The sequence below is a fragment of the Pygocentrus nattereri genome, chromosome 18, assembly GCF_015220715.1.
Source record: "Pygocentrus nattereri isolate fPygNat1 chromosome 18, fPygNat1.pri, whole genome shotgun sequence".
Lineage (NCBI taxonomy): Eukaryota > Metazoa > Chordata > Actinopteri > Characiformes > Serrasalmidae > Pygocentrus > Pygocentrus nattereri.
In genome coordinates this window covers 26740446-26759781 of record NC_051228.1, presented here as the reverse complement: position 1 = coordinate 26759781, position 19336 = coordinate 26740446, and the positions used below count along the sequence as shown (strand labels likewise).

Here is a 19336-nt window from a genome sequence, read left to right as displayed (position 1 = left end):
TGTGAGTTGTGTGATGTGTCATTGTTAACTCCTACACTGTATCGCCTCCATTGGCAACTATGTTGACATTTCTGATGACTGATCCACCCCCCTTGTCTTGATCAGGACAAACTATGGCAATGTTAGTATGAATGCCTTGATATGGCTACTGCAATTTTACATTTCATTCCATATTGTACAAGTAGTTTGATTAAACCTTAGAAATCTCAGTTATTAACAATAACAAAAGCATTGGCTAATTTTATATCAAGTTCTGTTAAAGGTGCAGATTCAAATCTTTCAATTAAGACTAATAACTCATGTATATTAATGCAGAATATAAACTGAATGAGCATGTCTTTCATTTTGCATCTACTGTATAATTAATATGTAATTACATTACAAAAGTAAGGCAAAATAATCAAACCTGTTGACTAAAGGCTAAGTAACCTAAATTTTACTTTTTTTTACATAACTTTTAAAGATAAACATATTTCTCTGTCCACATGTTAAAGTATTATCTGCTGTCCTTTGAAGTTATTTATGGCTGCTTTGTGGAACGTGTTTGTAATTTGAAGCAGGGAGTCTGCAGCACGTCTACCTGTCTGCAGTGAAAGTCCTATCAGTGCAGAGTGGAGTGACTCTGGCTGCTTATCAACACAGTCACAAGCACTTGTCTCAGTGGACAGACTAAAATAGAGTGGACATGCCTGTCCCAGCATAAGCAGTTTGGGAACGGAAACTGCAGATATGTATTTGTTATGTTTCTGCACTTTGTTAATGTGAGGGCTCATGGAATAAGTCTTTATCTAAATAATCATGGCATGGTTTGTGTCTTTCTGGGTTCTTGAACTTGAAACCAGAACTGAGGACAGAAAAGAGAAGAGAGAAAATCATAGAACGTGCTATAATCTATAGTTATGAATTATTGATTATGTGGATTAAGTCATTATCAAACAGCTATAACAGCACACATCTTTGGAACAAGCGGAATAGATTAAGAATTAGGCTAATTATTTTCTTCGGCCACGTTAGAAGTCTGTGGTTATTAAACACTTACGCAAAGCTATTACTGTTTATTGAGGCCACAGTCTCATCATCTCATTCAAGGCTGTAAACAAGCTTAATTTGTAGATGGACATTCTAGATATTCTGGTAAAAGAACATTCTAGACCTTCATAAAAATTCACTAAAGCTATATGCAAAGCACCAAATACAAATCTATCCATTTTGAGCATGGCCTCTATGCAAACAAACAAAAAAAGAAAATATATACCTCCTCATATGAAAATTACATTCAATTAATACAATAATACAATGTAATGTGCCTATTTATTCATTATAGCTTATAGTGTGCCATTGTTAATTGTTTATTCATTTAACTCATAAGTAAATTGATGCTCTTAAGGCACCCCATGCCATCCACTAACACCTTATATTAATCTATGTTTATATTAGACTACTCATTTATGATTATAGAACGATAAATAATGACCATATGATGCTGAAAGTTATGAAGGGTGAGAAATTAACTATATTATGAATAAGAGCAAAATAAATAGATGTCAATTCAGTCTGTGTAGTGTTGATGGAAGCTAACTGATTAAGCTAATTATTATTGTTATTGATGATAATAATAATAATAATAATAATAATAATTGTTGTTGTTTTTATTATCAGCAATAATATATTTAATGTTAACATTTTAATATTGACATTAACAGCATTTTCATTATTCTTAGCAGAGAAGTAAAGCCTATTCATGCATAATTACAGTGAACAAAAACCTGCTTAATCACAGTGAGCATGAAAGCCGCCTTAACATAAACCATTTCAGGTGAACATATGCATAGTGGCTGATTAGCTCTATGCGGCAAAGGTTCTTTTCTGAGCAATACCATATTTTGACTACCAAATGAAGGCCTGTAGTCTATTAGACCCATGTGGCGTGCACTAGTGCTAAATCTAGAAGAGAATAACAAATCTGGCCAGCATCAGTGCAGCATTCCATACACAAAGACTTTCTCATTAAAGGGTAATAGAAGCTAACAGTACTTTAAATATTGCCTAGAAGATTCACTATATACAGCATATGTCCAGAGGTTTGTACATACCCCTCAAAATTAGTGAATTTTCACTACTTTGAGGGCAACCGTTACTGACCCATTCAATTTTGTGCAAATGCAGTTTGTGTAATTTCCATAGAAAAGCACTGCCAATAGAACAAGATGCTCTGTCAGTGCACATTAGTCTAAGGTCACTATGTCCAATACTCAGCACCAACTAGAGAGGTATGAAACCCCCCAGCACTGGGCTATGGAGCACTGGAGCTGCCTACTGTAGAGAGATGGAACTCCATCCAATGCCATTGGATTATGTTGCAGTGACGAATGTGTTCACCCAACATTAGTACCTGATCTCACTAATGCTGTTGTGGCTGAATGCAGTCAAATCCTCACAGCATTGTTCCAATGCAGAGTGTAAAGCCTTCCCAGAAGACGGGAGGCTGTTACTGAAAAGTGCTAATTATCGACAGTCTACCAGCAATCTGCACTGGTGGGGGGCCGCCAATTTAGCAGGTTAACTCTAAAGAATTTCAAATTAACACACTTTATTATTAACATACAACCAACTCAAAATAAACCCTGTTTGACTCCTTTTCCGACAGTTAGGAGCAACAGAAATGAAATGGTTTAAATTGTAACTCATAGGGTTGAAGAACAAAGTTTTTTGAACGCCTCAGGCCATCACATGGATTTAGCAAATTCCATCATACCTGATTCAACATAATGAAGTACTGATTAGCCAAACCAGGTACTGGATGATAACTGAAAATAACACTGGGCTTTTGTCAAAGAGAAGTTTGGAAATTGTTTTTATTGTTATACTACTGTTTTATGCTTACTGACCAATAATATTTAGCCATTTTCACTCTCTGTCTTCTCATTCTTGTGCCAAATCATACAAATATGCTGTGTGACAGTAGCACTAGTCTAAGTGGAGAAAAGGCTGCATGTGCTTCCTCTGAAATGTGAGAGGTCAAGCTGCTGCTACTTGGTATCATATACAGCTCTGTTGTAAATGCAGATCAAAAGAAAACCTTCTGCACAGATATATGATCTAAATCGAATTCACAAGGTAAGACTAGACTTATAATTCTCTGTCTCAGCCTAGAACATGAGTCACTAGATGAATTCCTCATGTCTCAGTTCTGGCACTATGCACTGCATTCTTATACCACACACTGTATTTTACCTTCTACTGCTGGAGGCTGTAGCTGTTTAACCTGAGCTGTCAACTAAAGTAAAAACAAGTTTCAGCGTATGATGATGTAATTAGCATGATTACCAGATGAATATCACACTAAAAGAAAAGCATCAACAACAGATAAATTGTTGTTACTGCTAATAATTTTATTGATAGAAATTAGTCCTATTCAGGTTTCAGTGAAATTACACAGTTTGAAATCTGAGACTGTAATGTTTTCTCTCTGTAGAGGTTCACACTTGTTAATATAAGCTAACATTCAAGAAACTAATGGACAGTAGGTACTGTCATTAAACATCACATTACTGATTCAGTAATCTACCTGTTATTTTGACCCCTAATCAATTAATCAGTTTTTTTATATTGGGGGGTAAATTAAATAGTAACAAACTCTGCAGAACCTTTCAGGGCTGCTAACCCTCTTTATTGGAAACAGATAAACTACAAAGCCTTAAATAGCCATCTAACCACAAAACATATATAGTTTAATTTACAGAGAGATGTGTAAATGTGCACTAGCAGAGCACGCCATGATCAGTCTGAGGACTCTTGATTTCTCATGCAATGTCATGTTTTGCTTTTAGTTTTGCTTGTACAGATTATTTTATTATGCAATCAAGTCAACTCAGAAATATTTTCAGGTTGTGATTGTGGATGTAGTTTTCAATAAACGTGTTCACTCTTTCCTGACCTATTTCCTTTACTTTTACTTGCATTTAAGTAAATTATCACTACAGTAAAAGTACCCCTTACTATGTAGGGGTTTTCCCTGCTTGTTCCATCTCTGAATATCACTCTTCTGCACTGAAATGACGTTGCATGAACATGAGTCTAATACTGAACTCTAATATAACAACTCCAGCTGCTCAAACTGTACAGACTGTAGGCTACAGCTTTACTACCTCTTTTAAAAGCATGCTGGTTTTCCTGGGCTATTTGATGAGGTTGCCAGTCTTATGAATTCAATTCAATGCACAGCAGTGTTAGTGTGCTGTAGTATTTGTAGTGACGTAGAATTTTTTATTTTGGCTGATAAACAACCTTGTAATTAGGATTGAGTGGCATTTGGATGGAAAATGTATGTAGGACAAAATGTTCCAGCTTGAAACATTTTTTGCTGAGCACAGGATGTGATAGAGGTGTGTTACTCATTTTTCTGAAGGTATAAAAAAAGTGTCCTCATATAAGCATGTCACCAACAACTTCCGAGATCCACTGCAACCTGTAGTTGCGGAGAGCGAACAGTGTGTAAAGTTTTTAATTTTGTTGGATTGTGGTTATTATACTATAGAACCCATGGGTCAAACACAAGGCCTGATCAGGCCCACCACACAATCCTATCCGGCCCACAAAATTATTTTAATTTTCTATGAATATTAGCTCGTTTCACTATGTGCTGCACTACAGTCCCCAGCATGCACTGCAATGTAATGTGCTCCATCTCTCCTACCCAAATAACAATCTATGGGACAGTGGTTACGCCTCACCTCTACACAATGCTGTGCAATTCCACGCCAGTCATATCACCAAAATACATTTCAGCTGCAGTTCAACCAAAATGAACACTTAACTTGAGCTCAGTAGCTCAGAAATTGAGCCCAAGTCTTAATGAAGCGGCAGCAAAGAAAGGACCAGGTGTCTAGTTCAAGCAAATAGGTAGGTTTAAAAGACCTAGCACATTTAAATTAATATTTCAAGGTCTACTACAAGTGCCTATATATTGCTGTTGAGGTTTTTGCATATTTTGAATAGACAATGGCAAGTTCAGGTTATAGTCCAACATTTAATTAATAAATTGATTTAAAAAGAAATAAAAACCAACAGATTTGATGAGATTTTTAATATGGCCCTTTTACTGGTTGAGTTTGACACCCCTGCTATAGAAGTACTTGATTTGAGATACTGGGCTCTGCACAGTGGTGTAACTCAAGGCAGTCGTCTTTCCTCAACGAGAAGCCTCAAAGCTGCCATATTAAAGATGCCCTGCATATCTAAAATGCCTCGCATTGCAACCAATCAGCACAGTCATAGCTGAACTATTCTCTCTGTTCTGACAAAGTATATTACATTTCAAAAATGAATATAATCTTATTATAAGGAATATAAGCAATAAGTCAGTCCAGCTGCCCTTTAGATTTGATAAAAGCTATCACATTCTCTGAATTACTCTGAATGATCACAGATCTACATTCTTAAAATGTTTGCCAAGAAATATGAACACATGGATGTGCTTGCATAGTACCAACCAGCTACTCATAAGCTATTTTTGAATCTAAGTGTACTCCAGTGTCAGTGTAGGCTGCACCCTGCATATGAAGCATGCAATATGAATTGTGTTGTGATATCTTGTAACTAGATCACGTTTAGATGTAAGGATATGAATAAATTTAATTTAAAATTGAGTGCTGTTGAAGTGATGAGTGGTAAAGCTGTTGCAACTCACCCCTTTACAAAACAAATGTAAATTTTTTTTTTAAATGTAAAAAACAGCCTAAACTGATTGAATAACTTGACCCTCAGAAGCAGCAGATGTCGACAGCAATATTAAAAGCATGACGTATTTTGATAGTAATTGTTTCTCACTCAGAGCTCATTGAAATATTTCAGTCAGAAATGCAGATTTTAAAATCACAATTTTTTTAAAAGATTTTTTAATATGCTTTGAATTTCATGAAGTCACTGCGTGTTCAGCCTTATTTTGCCTAAGTATAAGGGTATAAGTGAGAGACCATCTTTTATTTAGTTTACTTCCAGTCAAAAACGGTCTACAAGTAGAAGTGATTAATTTCAATTAGATAATTTTGAGGAGATTAGATGTAATATAGTTTTTCAAAACTACAGGTTAAAAACCTCACCAGAAATGCAACCAACTTCTGAACTTTGGAAAATATCCCAGCAGATTTCTTTAATTTGATTAAAAAAAAAAAAAAAAAAAAAAAAAAAAAATATATATATATATATATATATATATATATATATATATATATATATACACATACATACATATATATATATATATATATATATATATATATATATATATATATATATATAAATATTACAGCAAATATTTTTGATCTTGCAAAGGCTCATCTACTAGACTAAGATGAAAAAAAAAAACTTTATTAAAACCCTTCATTGAAGGCTTCGCATACATATACCGGGCTAAGCAATTACATAAAGATGGTCCTTTCCTTTGTATCTTGGCCTTCACACTTGGGGCTTTAAGTTACTTTAAGGTTAGCCCCAATCGCATGTCATGTGCTAATGGAAGTCAGGCAGCTGGGCCTCGACCCCCTAGAGCTGAGCCCACCTGAGAGCAGTGGAGGTCCCCTGCCTCTACCCCACCCCCTTCAAAATTGCTGCACCCCATCCAAACAGGCTATGGCAGCTGCTGCTAATTTTAGCTAGCCTGTGATGATTGCCCTGCCCTTCTTAGCCAGAGCTCAATGCTAAGGGGGTGCGGCAGAGAGTTGGACTCAAACTATCTCGTTATCATTTACGTAAATATGTCCGAATTGCTTGCTGCAGGCGAGTAGACGCCAGGGAAAAGTCTGACTTCTCAACTTGTGCCCACGCAAACTTTCCTCCACCCAGTCCTTTGCAATTAGCTACCCACTAGATTGCCTTTCATTTAAGCTAGCAACATAGCCTCACTCAGTGGCCAGGGACGGAAAACCTCAGCATTGGGTTGTTTTGCCTGGACTGTGCCAAAGTTCTGGCTGCGGTCTGCAGCCTGTGGAATAGAAATGCAGACTAGAGCTAATGATACTGGGGAAAGTCTGTCCACATGCACCAACAAAGCACAATTGTCTGACGAAAGCTAAATGTCTGAGTTCAGCTAAACTAGAGTGTGCTAATCACATGCTTTGAAATGCACAGTTGACAGTGACAGTTCAACAATCTTCAGTCAGTCATTTAATCTGTGCATAATGTTCACAGTGCTCCATATTAGTGATGTAATGCATATATAATTAGACAATAACATATTGCTCACTCGCATGAAGTGAAGCATGCCCAGCATGTGTCAGCAGCACCATCGTGCCTCAAATACATTAATCCTGCAGACTATAATCACTGCCAAATTAACTGCTCCCAAAAGTACAGCTTTGGGCTTGATTGGACGCAGAAGATCGACCACTGTCAGACTGCTTGGTCAAACTTCAAGCAGCCCACAGTTCCTTGCTCTTCTGGAGAGCATGGGAAAAGAAGGAGGCCGGGATTAAGTAAATGGTTGGACTAAAACAGATGTTGGAAGGAAGGAGTGAGAGAAACAAGACTGACGAGCAGCGCCTCAGTTCCAAATCTGTACTGTTTTCCTAGAGAACTCAGTTAACCCTTTAATGCAGAGGCCAAAAAAGTAGCTATTTCTGCATTTGCATCTACTCCTCCAAATTATTGCATAATCATCTGATCTCACTTTCTCTGATTGCAGTTATTATTCACAGTTGTTTGCTTTCATAATCATATGCTTATATCACAGAATACAGAATGCGAACTGGGTGCTTTTTCATCAGTTGGATTGAAGAAAATACATATACATAAAAACTGCAGAATATGCATTTATTCAGACACATCATAGGTCTCAAAACATCAAATGTTCTAACTTCTGATTGGTGTTATAACACCTTTAATGGGCAGTAGTCAGTAAAAGTACTTGCCTATTTTGGTTATTGTTTTAAAACAAATAAATTACAGCTGTGTACCAGTCTAAATTCAGTTCTGAATGTGTACACACAGTGCATCCAACAATAAAGGCAGGATGGTGCATCTTTTCTACAGTGATAGGAAATAAAGTAGCGCATAGAAAGCTTCAATTTCACATGCTGAACCATTTTACTATGGACATGCACACTCTTGGCCTGACTTGAACAAGGGGACAAAAACAAAGCCTGTACATCTTTCTGGCAAGACATTAGGTTTAAAAGCATGGATGGACTGTATTACTGACAGGCCTGTGGGGCTAGTGCCCAGTGGCCTTTGACTGGCAGGGGCCTTTGGGATCTTGATGGGCCTCTCACAAGGCCCATGATGGTGTAAAGCCTGGGAACAGCACACTTTGGATGCAGGAATTAGACATACAGATAGGCCTTGAAAATATGTAATGGCTAAATGAATGAAATAAAGGCCCATCAGCCCATCCTGTACCACTATATTTAACATTATTAAAAGCCTCTAACACTAAGAATGTGCATGAAATAAATGCTGACTGCACATTTTGTTGACATTATTTATGCTTTTTCCAATGCTGTTCAAAGTGTACATAAACATACATGAGCTATTTGTTTTGTTTTATTATCAGACTGTGTGGATGAGTGGGGATTTCCAAAGATACTGGTTCCCAGGGCCTTGTTAGATCAGGATCTGTCCCTGTTTGAAAGGGTTGAAGAACACAAAGTTTCTCAGTGTTTTGCTGAATAGATATTAGGTAAGCTAGGGTTAAATCAAAATGGGACACAAAACATTATGTGTAGACATGGTAGGTGTCCATTTCAGCCTTAAGTTAAGCTCCCCCATGTAGTAAAACTGCAACAATAGCTGCCCTTTATGATAAGACTGGCACAGAGTAACCTAATATCAGCTGCTCACTCATTCTGGAACACATGGAAATTTCTTAATAATTTATGATGGTTCATCAAGCAGAAGGCCAATGCAGATATGGCAAAGACCATATGCGGTGTGGTCTGCTGGAAAAGCCTGTAATTGCATTTCATACTTTTCCAACACCATTAAGTAGGTGCAGAGAGGTCTGCCTGTGAACTGTAGTGTATTGTTTACATGCAGCAAATATGAGAATTAATACTGGTTGGTTTTATTGGCTTGGCTGATATCTGCATGCTTTCACACAACTCAGGCATGCTACCACACACCATTAAGAGCAGTGTGTGGGACTGTAACGGTTTTCCAGTTGGCGTCAGAAAAGACAATGCAGTGAACATTTGCCAGCCTTTAAACCTTGCTGTTGCTGCCAGCCATAAACAGAAAATAGGGAAACATTCTTCCAGTTGCAGCCTGAACTAATGCCACTCATAAGATTTGTGTAACAGATATTAAGATGGGTAATATGACTGCTTTAAAGCCCAGCAAAGCCCTTATCTATTATAGGCAAGTAACCAATAACAATGTACCTGATTATTTGACCCGGAACAAACAATGTAAGATCACGAAACTTGAAGAAATTCTTGATATATGATGTCATGATATTCATTTTTTCAATGATGTTAATACATAATTTTACGAATACAAACTGGTATATATAGTTAAGGTTTTAAAATATTTAACCCTAATCTTTTCACAGTAAAATACTGTATTCATAATTTTCTCAAAAAATCAACTTATCTGAAGTTATTTTCTGTAAGAGCACAGTGAACAAAGTATTTTTATTCTGGTAATTCATGTTTTCATGTTTTAAAGGCTTTAAAAGTTTTACCCTGTAGAATAAATATGATCATAGATATTTACATCATATCATGATTTGACCATTGATATTTATGGTAAACAAAACTGATAGTGTTTTTCTGAAGAAGTGTATTTATGAGGGACAAGTAAAAGTCAAGTTTTTCATATGAAAATATACTTTAGAAAAGATTTACTTTTACAGTAGTTGTGTAAAGATTTTATTGTGGTGTATTACTGTAAGTGTACAGTCAGATACAACTACATGACTGTATTCTTAGGCTCCAAGTTACTGTGAGGTTAGCAAAGTTGCTAGTTTACTGTTATTTACTGATATTATGATACAGTAAATTACATTGAAGGTAATGCAACAAGTAGACAGTACTTATTTTACAGTGGTAATAATAGCATAATTATTTTATTTATGCAGTTACTGTATAAGGTTTTAGATACTCAGCCTCCAATTAATCTTCATACGTGTGCTCATGAAAGCATGACATTTGTGATGATCAATCAATTACATGGAACAGGCAGAGTGGCTTATTTAAAAAAAAGGTGTAATTTCCACCATGTTATTTTAAAAAAATTAGCTAAAAAGGACTGGCAAGGTCCACTTCCAGTCTGTCTCTGATTGGTAAGAAGCTCACCCTGGTTGGTCCAAGAGCTCTTTATAGCCCAAAATCCTATACTCAGCCTGCCCTGTAGCCTGGTACTAAAAAAATGATCCACTAGTACAATACAGAAAATCTAGGGATAGAATGATCTAAGCTTAAAGTTAGCTGGTTCATAAAACCTGGTTGTTGCTGTTTATAATTGGTCTAAATATGTCTTGATGATACATTCAGTGCTTTAAAAATGCTGACAGTACCCGCAGTAATAACATATGGCCTTATTTCCACTTTTTAATAGATATGTTTGCAGCATTATCTTCCTGACTGTTTAGGAAAAGATGACCAAATAGAACATCTTAAATGTAAGCTGACAAAAAGCACCTATAATAACTGACCTGGAATTGCTGCTAAATGACCTCCAACAACAACGTAATAACTAGTAATTTTACCTCTTTGGGCTTTTTTCTAGAGCATGAAATAAGCACCCAGTACACATTATTGTGCATACAGTAATCTCTTCCATGTGTCCAGGTTCTAATTTATCCTGTTTAAGTGGACCAAACCATTGTAATGATTTGAATCATTCTGTTATTGATGTCATTTCCTGGATTTTTGTTGATGTTCTGCCCACAGCTGGACTCAAGCTTTGAGCTGTGGCTGTTCACAAGTCATGCTTAAGTGAGGGAAATGCTTTTCAGTTGAGTCCCATCGAACACCCTTCTGGAGACCAGCTTCCTCTCCTGTGGAGTAAACTCTCAAAGCCCAGGCACAGGAACAGACGCCACGCAAATGCTCTTAGTTCATTTAGCGAGCTGCTGGCAGACAGCCTCCAACTTCAATTATTCAAACCTCCTCAGTCTCAGTGAAGCACCATCCATCTCCACACTTAACCTTTAGCGTAGCAGTTGTCATCCTGAAGTCATTAGCACACTTGCATGCTAACCTCTGCCAAGAACTTGTGCTCATTAACCAGTAGAAGTTGAAAGCTGTTACTGTCAATGTGCAATACAATTCAAATGTAAGTACATAATTACATCTAGTTACATAGTAGTATATAGTATATTACATAATATGTTGCATTTGTATTCAAATTACAGTCTGTCAACAGTTTCAAGTCTGACTTTTTTGTGTTTGCATGTCAAGAAATGACAAAGTGGCAGAATATATCTAGAATGTTTTTCTTTCTGTTATCAAATTCAAACCAAGTTGTACTTATATAAATGTGGTATTGTTCACAGTTCAATCTGCCTCTTTTACAGAACTTCTCTACTTGTTTCTGTGATCTATGAGTGACAATTAATATCAAACTACAACATGCTTTTGTTTTGCTAGTAATAACTGTCTAAAGAATAGGAACTTTTACATACTATGATACTGAATTGAACAACTTGTGACATTCATACACACACTTCTCCTTGACAGCATCAACATTTGTATCACCTCTACTTGAGATATGTACACAGTGGAATCACAAAGATGCTAAAGATGCATCCAAAATAGTTCTCCATCTGTTGCTCACCACTCCAGTGTGCACTGAAGCCCCGTAGCTGCTTCCAAAATTAGCCACTCTCGCAACTACGCTAGGCTACAACTACTGGACTCTGGTTCATTGCCTGCTCGGTGAGCTTTTAGAGCTCACACTGTCCATGATGGAATCTGTGTGAAAGCAACGCAGCAGAGGTGTTTACGCCTACTAAACAAACCAACCACATCTCCTGGAGCTTTGAAATTTTAAGATGAGACCTCAGACACAGACTAATCCTTGCATATCAGTGATAGATTTTTGCCAATGTAATCAAAGAAGAAGTCCAACAGAAGCCTCCAAAAGAGACTAATCCATGGTTCTGTACAGCAGATTTTCTTCAATGTTTTTACAGTAGGAGGCTAGAAAAAACCTCCATAGAGACTAGTCTATGCTTCCTTATAGGAGATGACAGATTATGCCAACATAATCAAAGCAGACGTCCAGAAGAAACCTCCGAAAGAGACTTATTCACAGTTCTCCATAGTATTTGATTTGGTTTTCTCCAATATATTCACAGCAGAGGTCCAGGAGAAACCTCCAAAAGAGACTAATTCATGGTTCTCTACAGCAGATGTCAGATTTCCTCCATAGTAATCAAAGCAGAAGTTCGTGAGAAACCTCCAAAAGAGACTAATTCATGGTTCTTTACAGCAGATGCCAGATGTTCTCTGAAGTATTCGCAGCAGAAGATTTTTGGCAGTATAATCAAATTATAAGTGTTACATGGAACAAACAATAGAGGAACAAAGCTGCAAACTTACCGCCAAAGCTTGTAGCCTCTCTTTGTGAAGTTCGGCCTCAGCCATCCTGGAAAGACAAAGGTAGATGTCTCAGACACACTGTCCCAAGGGTGTGTGTGTGTGGAAGGGGCAGTGGATAAGGTATTGATGGAGACACACACACTCACACACAGCTCAAATCCAGTAAGACTGTGTGCTGTGGACAAGTTCTTCTCATTCACTGGCCATGTGCCTGCCAGAATGCCTCTCTCTCTCTCTCTCTCCCTCTCTCTTTCTCTCCTCCCACCTCCCTCCCTCGCAGTCACAGGCCATGTATGTGCAGCAGGAGAGGCAGCTGGGAGGAGGGAAAGAGAGAGAGAGAGAGAGAGAGAGAGAGAGAGAGACTCCTGACGTTTCACACAGAGCTGCTAGGAGACAGGCAGAGCTGTCACTAAGGAGGAGGGAAAGGACAACACTGTCACACCTAGAATGGGAGTGAAAGAGAGAGGCTGGGGAAAGTGTGTGTGTGTGTGTGTGTGTGTGTGTGTGTGTGTGTGTGTGTGTGTGTGTGTGTGTGTGTGTGTGTGCATGTGTGTGTGTGCATGTGTGTGTATGTGTGTGTGTGAGAGAGAGATAGAAAGAGAGGAGAAGGAAGATAGAATGGAGAGAAAGTGACAGAGTGAGTGAGAAGGAAACAGAGACTAAGAGAGAAAACAGACAGCATGACAGACCAACAGATAGAGAGTAAAGAGAAAAGGATAAAGAGGAGAGATATGAGACTGAGAACGTGAATGAAATGGGAAAGAGTGAGAGAGAGCAAGAGACAGAGAAGGACAGTAGCTGGGTTTCCATTCATGCATCTTCATGTGTATTTTAATAGATAAAAAAATGACAATGAGAAATCTAAAAAAAAAAACCCTCTGATATTTGTATAAAGGTTTGTTCTTCAAGCGGATACATTTTTTGCAGAAAAAAAGAAATGCAGTGAATTATGATGGAAATACATTTACTGGACGTTAATGTGAGAAGAGTCAGTCGAATGACTGGCCAGGTGATTCTGTTATGTTCTTCACTTGGTTTAACTGCTGGATGGAAGAACCTAACCTTGCCAGTGAGAGTGAGAAAGAGAGAAAGAGAGAGAGATATGAGAGGGAGAATGAGAGAGGTACAGAGACAAAAAATATAAGGAGAAAGTGAAAAAGAAACAGAGACAGAGAGGAGAGAGAAAAATAGAGATAGAAAGCGATATATATATACAGAGAGAGAGAAAGAGGCACTGAGTCAAAGAGAGAGAGGGGGGGAGAAAGGGGTCAGGAGAGTCTGCTGGGAGGAAAAAGAGAGGTGTGTCTTACACCTGGGATATGCACAGAGTAAAAAGCTGCTCTCTATTTTGTTCATCAGAATCAGCATCTGATAAGAGCGCATTACTGTACAATACACAATACCTCCAGTTGATACCTGGGAACAGATAAAAAGTGTCAGTAGACTGAAGTTATATTTAGCTTTGGAAGTGCTAACAAGGGCAGAAATGTAATTGTACATAAATAATTTCTCTTCTGAAACAAGAAGAAAAAACCACATTAAAAAGCACAGATTCTATGTCAGCTCAGGCCACATCTGTGTTCATGAGTAACAGAGGTGATATGTTATTATGACTGAATCTGATGAAAAGTTCAGAGCATTGTGTGCTCTGCGGAAAGAAAACATCCTGTTTGTCCATGTTTTTCTCCTTTCTTCACAATGAAGCAAACAGATGAAAGTTGGAAATGCAGACTTGAAGCTGTTGATGTAGAGTTATTACTATGTAATTATACATGTAATTGTCCTGTATTTACTATTAATTACTCAGTATTAAAAGATCTGTAAGTTATGTAGTAATGAGAGGGAGGAAGTGAAGTGTGGGCTCACATATGGAACCTTAGTGTTCTACATACGTTAGTCTGTCTTCCACTTTTACAGTAAATATGAAAAGAAATGCTGCACCGTGGATTTCCCAGATGACTTTTAACAGCTTTAGAATGTTTGTTAACTCCCACTTTGCGCTACTGCTGCCGTGAAACAGAGGGGGGTTCGTGGGCAGAAGGAGCAGGGGGTCCTACTGGCCCCTTTCCCCCCATCCAACCTCCTCGTCCTACTCACCCCGGTGGAGGGATACAAAAAGTCCTTATATGGTGAAAAGGCTGAGCTAAGAGCGGCTGAGTCTGTAGTGCTGTGTGCGTGAGGAAAGCTCAGGGGAATAGACAGAAATGCACTGGATGGGATTCTGACATAAATGTGTTGTGGTTCAGCAGGGGTTTTCTTCATATTCCAGCCAAAAGAAGAAGACTGCCTTTTTCCCAGCACGTTATTCACAGGCCTAGTTTTCTTAGTCATTTTCAGTGTTTATCAGGCATCTTGAGAGTCATAGCCCTAACATTTGCCCTTGTATGTGTATAATGACAAAGTTTTAAATTCAAGAAGTCCGATAAGTGCATGCATACACTAGACTGTATGCATGCACTCATCAGACTTCTTGAATTTAAATTTAAACTGCTTTTACTTGATCAAATGTCTGTCAGTGGTACATAAATAAATGTATTACATAAGCACAATTAGTGCTGAAAGCATGTAAATAATGGCAACATTTTGCTGATGTAATATATTTTATATGTGTGGAAATGAACACATTTGAATCAAGAACATTCAATGTGTCATTTTCAATGTAAATAATGTAAATAAACAAATACATATAACTTTAAACAAATATACATCTGAGTCAATGATACATAATGCTTGAAAGATTATAATTTTTCTTAATCTTTCTTATGACATATGATATGCGGTATGATATTTATGGTTATTGAAAATGTGTATAAACTAGTCTTTGTACCTGAATACTCATATAAGCATTTTTTAAAACACATAGGTATTGTTATTAAAAGAGGTTTCCTGGTGTCACACCACATGACTCGGTAATATGAAGCAGCTGAACCACAATTCAAAACGTTTTTGAAAAAAAAAAAACCCAAATTTTTCTATGTTAGTGAAAGATCTATTGACCTTGGCATAGCACCATGAAGGTCACTTGGGGTCTTCTTGTATGCTGCAAAACCTGGCCAGTCTTTCTTAAAAGCATGTAAGAAAAAGTCGTTTATTGTCACTTGTGCTGATTAACATTTGAGGGAATCTGAATTTACAGCAAAAGTTTTTTAATTAGTTGAATACTTTTAAAGTTGCTCTATGTTGCCTGTAAATTCTGCCTGTTCAAACTTCATGTGGCCTTCAGATCAGCTTGAGAACAGTGCATAGAGAGCTTAATGGAATGAGTTTGCAAGGCTGAGCAGCTGCATCCAAACCTTACATACCAAGCGCAATGCAAAGTGTCCAGTGCAGTAGTGGAAACCGCCGCCACTGGACTCTAGAGCAGTGGAGACGTGTTCTCTGGAGTGACGAATCACGCTTCTCCGTCTGGCAATCCGATGGACGAGTCTGGGTTTGGTGGTTCCCAGGAGAACGGTACTTGTCTGACTGCATTGTACCAAGTGTACTATTTGGTGGAGGGGTGATTATGGTGTGGGGCTGTTTTTCAGGAGTGCCAGTGAAAGGAACTCTCAATGCTTCAGCAGACCAAGGGATTTTGGACAATTTCATGCTCCCAACTTTGTGGGAACAGTTTGGGGATGGACCCTTCCTGTTCCAACATGACTTCGCACCAGTGCACAAAGCAAGGTCCATAAAGACATGGAGGAGCAAGTTTGGTGTGGAAGAACTTGACTGAGCCTGCACAGAGTCCTGACCTCAATCCGATAGATCACCTTTGGGATGAATTAGAACGGAGACTGTCAGGCCTTCCCGTCCAACATCAGTGTCTGACCTCACAAATGCGCATTTGTAAAAATGGTCAAACATTGCCATAAACACTTTCATAAACCTTGTGGAAAGCCTTCCCAGTAGAGTTGAAGCTGTTATAGCTGCAAAGGGTGGGCCGACATCATATTAAACCCTATGGATTAAGAGTGAAATGTCACTTAATTTCATAAGCGTGTGAAGACAGATGAGCGAATACTTTTGGCAATATAGTGTCTGCTTGCAAGAAGCTAAAAAGAACAAATAAAATAATGTTGGCTTCAGAAAGGTTGCGTTTGTTGAGCAAGGTTTTAATTAATGCTGGCTGTAATCACCCATTTTTTATAATGTAATCTGATTCTAACTGTAACAGAACACAGTCACCCATTTTCTGGATTTTGGTTTTGTAACACTGTTACATTCAAGGTGTTACTACTCAAGCCTGCTCACTACAGCTAGGCTATACAAAGATAAATAAACATAAAGCTCATTATCAGCAAAGACAGTAAAAATCCTTTTATGTCAGTGCAGATTCAGTTAATGCGGAGGTGATTCTGCGTGGCATCCTACAAAAAGCCATTATGGTAATGACAGCTTGAGCACTTAATAACAAAGCACTCAATGGCAGTACTAGTGGCCCTTGAATATTTATTAGACTGATGTTACTCACCAGCTAGAGCTACTTCAAATAATAGTTGTTGTAGTTCAATAATAATGAACCGTAGTCAACAGCACGACTTCAAACTCTCAAGAACATTTAAGGGAACATCACTTACGAACATATTAAACATGTAAAAGGGACAGTTTTGCATTTAATGCTTTTATAAAAGAGGAATCTTTCATGTTGCTGCCAAGAGTCAACCGTTTATACTTGTATTGTTCTGCACATAGTCATTGAGCTCTCATAGTAATACCATAGCATTTTTCAACTTAATCTCTTTCCAGTGTATGTGTAGCATAAAAACTTAATTCCAAAAAAGTTGGGAAAGTATGTTATTATCTTGATTGATTTTTGATTCCTGCGACACATTCCTAATGTTAGGACAGAGTTACAATGTAAGACTGGGAAGTTTGTGGAATGACCAAAAACACTTGTTTATGTCTGAGATGGACTGGTGCAAGGTGGAAATGTGTGTCGTGGTCTGATGAGTCCACTTAGTAGATTGTTTCTGGAAATAATTGACATTGTGCTTTCCAGGCCAAAAGGAAAAGGACCATCACAAAAGTTACCAAAGCAATGTTTTAAAGCCAGCATCTGTCATGGTATACGGGTGTGCTGGGGGGTAACTAGTACTTCTGTGAAGGCATCATTAATGCTGAGTGGTACATACATTTTATTGAGCAACATATGCTGCCATCTAGATGATGTCTTTTTCAGGCATGTCCCTGCTTGTTACAGTAAGACAATGCCAAGCTACATTCTGCATGTCTTCTAAAAGTATGACTGTGTAGTAATAGAGTGTGGGTGCTAGACTGGCTTGCCTTTAGTCTCATATTGCAAACATTGGGTGCATTATGAAGCACAATGTATGACACTGAAGACCCTGGACGGTTGAGTAGCTGAAGTATTATATCAAGCAAGAATGAGAAAAATTTTACGTTCACAACTACAATTGATATTTTCAATGCCCAAACATTTGCTGAATGTTGTTAAATGATGAAACAGATGTCAAACTTAAAATAGGCATAGATATAAGAACAATAAGTTAATTACATTAACTTTTTGTTCATGTCTTTTGTTTAAAAAATATATTTGGGTAAAATGAATCTGTTAATCATCTCTGTCTGTTGTTATTTTACATTTTTTCTGCTGTCCTAACTTTTTTGGAATTAGGTTTCTTTATTCCTTTCCTTGTACTTAGAAAAGAACAGAAAACCCGTTGACACGTATAATCATATTATAATATATAACATAGTCAAAGGGCAGTTGATTCTATTATGAGTACATTTTGAGTGGCTTTTCAGTTCTTATCTAGGAGCAGTAAACTAATTGTATTGTAATCAACTGTATACAGAAAGAAATTAGGTTGTACAATGCTGAAATATTCCTATGAGAACATATTAGGTATTTAGGTATATGGCAATTTTTCCTATCATGCATTTATAAAAAAGGAAACTTTTCAACTCACTCTGCAGTGTCAACCATCTAAGCATATATCAGCCTGCACATTACTCTTCTAGTTTCTGAGCTGGAGCACAGTCTGCAGCATTCATGGTTTCACAATGATTTATACTCTGTCGATGTGGGTAAACACAGTATATGCCAGATGTATGATCTCAAGTGATGAAGTGAAGCTGACAGGGAGTTCAGGAGCCTCCAAGGCTCGCAGTGCCACTAAGTGATATGTAGCATTAATAATTGAGTGGCAGGAGCCATTTGTCTGATCATCCAAGAGTGAGAGGGGATGCTAAGAACACAGGGTAATTATTAGCTTGGGACGTGTCTTCCACCTCAAGTCTATTGCCAGTCAACTACAGACAGCCTGAGGAATACAGCGCCAAACAGTGCTGCGTTGAACTGATAGCTGTGTAGGCTACAGAGGTCAACCGCCTCAGCTGCCCACATTTGACCGCGAGTTTACTAGAGAGACAAAAGCTATTATTAAAGACCCAATGCTCAGTCATTATTCCTCTCTACTGTGCAGCACTAGCTGTTGAATACAGAGGGAAGAAGGAAGACATAGGCACAATAATATGTAAACAACGGTGAAAGGGAATGAAGAGAAGTTACAAGGGATTTTGTGGACTGGTGCCAGCAGAACTGCCTCCAGATCAACACGGGTAAAACCAAAGAGCTTGTGGTGGATTTCCACAGGACTAAGTTCTCCTCACCCACTCCAGTGAACATCCAGGGAAGGGAAACTGAGATTGTCAAGACCTACAAGTACCTGGGTGTTCATCTAAACAGCAAACTGGACTGGTCTGACAACACACACGCCCTGTATAAGAAAGGCCAGAGCAGACTCCGCCTACTGAGGAGGCTCCGGTCCTTTGGAATACAGGGTGGACTTCTC

At 38.0% G+C, this 19336-nt stretch overlaps 1 protein-coding gene across 4 annotated transcripts in view; it reads right to left on the bottom strand.

Annotated features, from left to right (window-relative positions):
* palm2akap2 (PALM2 and AKAP2 fusion) overlaps positions 1 to 19336 on the bottom strand; it is a 141636-nt gene that overhangs the window by 101388 nt on the left and 20912 nt on the right. Inside the window, exons 1-2 of one of the 4 annotated variants that reach the window (XM_017719753.2) lie at positions 12686 to 12764; positions 12540 to 12585 (exon numbers count right to left, since the gene is read on the bottom strand). In XM_017719753.2, coding sequence (XP_017575242.1) covers positions 12540 to 12585; positions 12686 to 12735 — 96 coding nt within the window. In that variant the 5' untranslated portion in view covers positions 12736 to 12764. Of the gene's footprint in view, positions 1 to 12539; positions 12586 to 12685; positions 12765 to 19336 lie in introns of those variants that run through there. The other 3 variants (XM_017719755.2, XM_017719756.2, XM_017719754.2) reach the window with 3 other exon arrangements.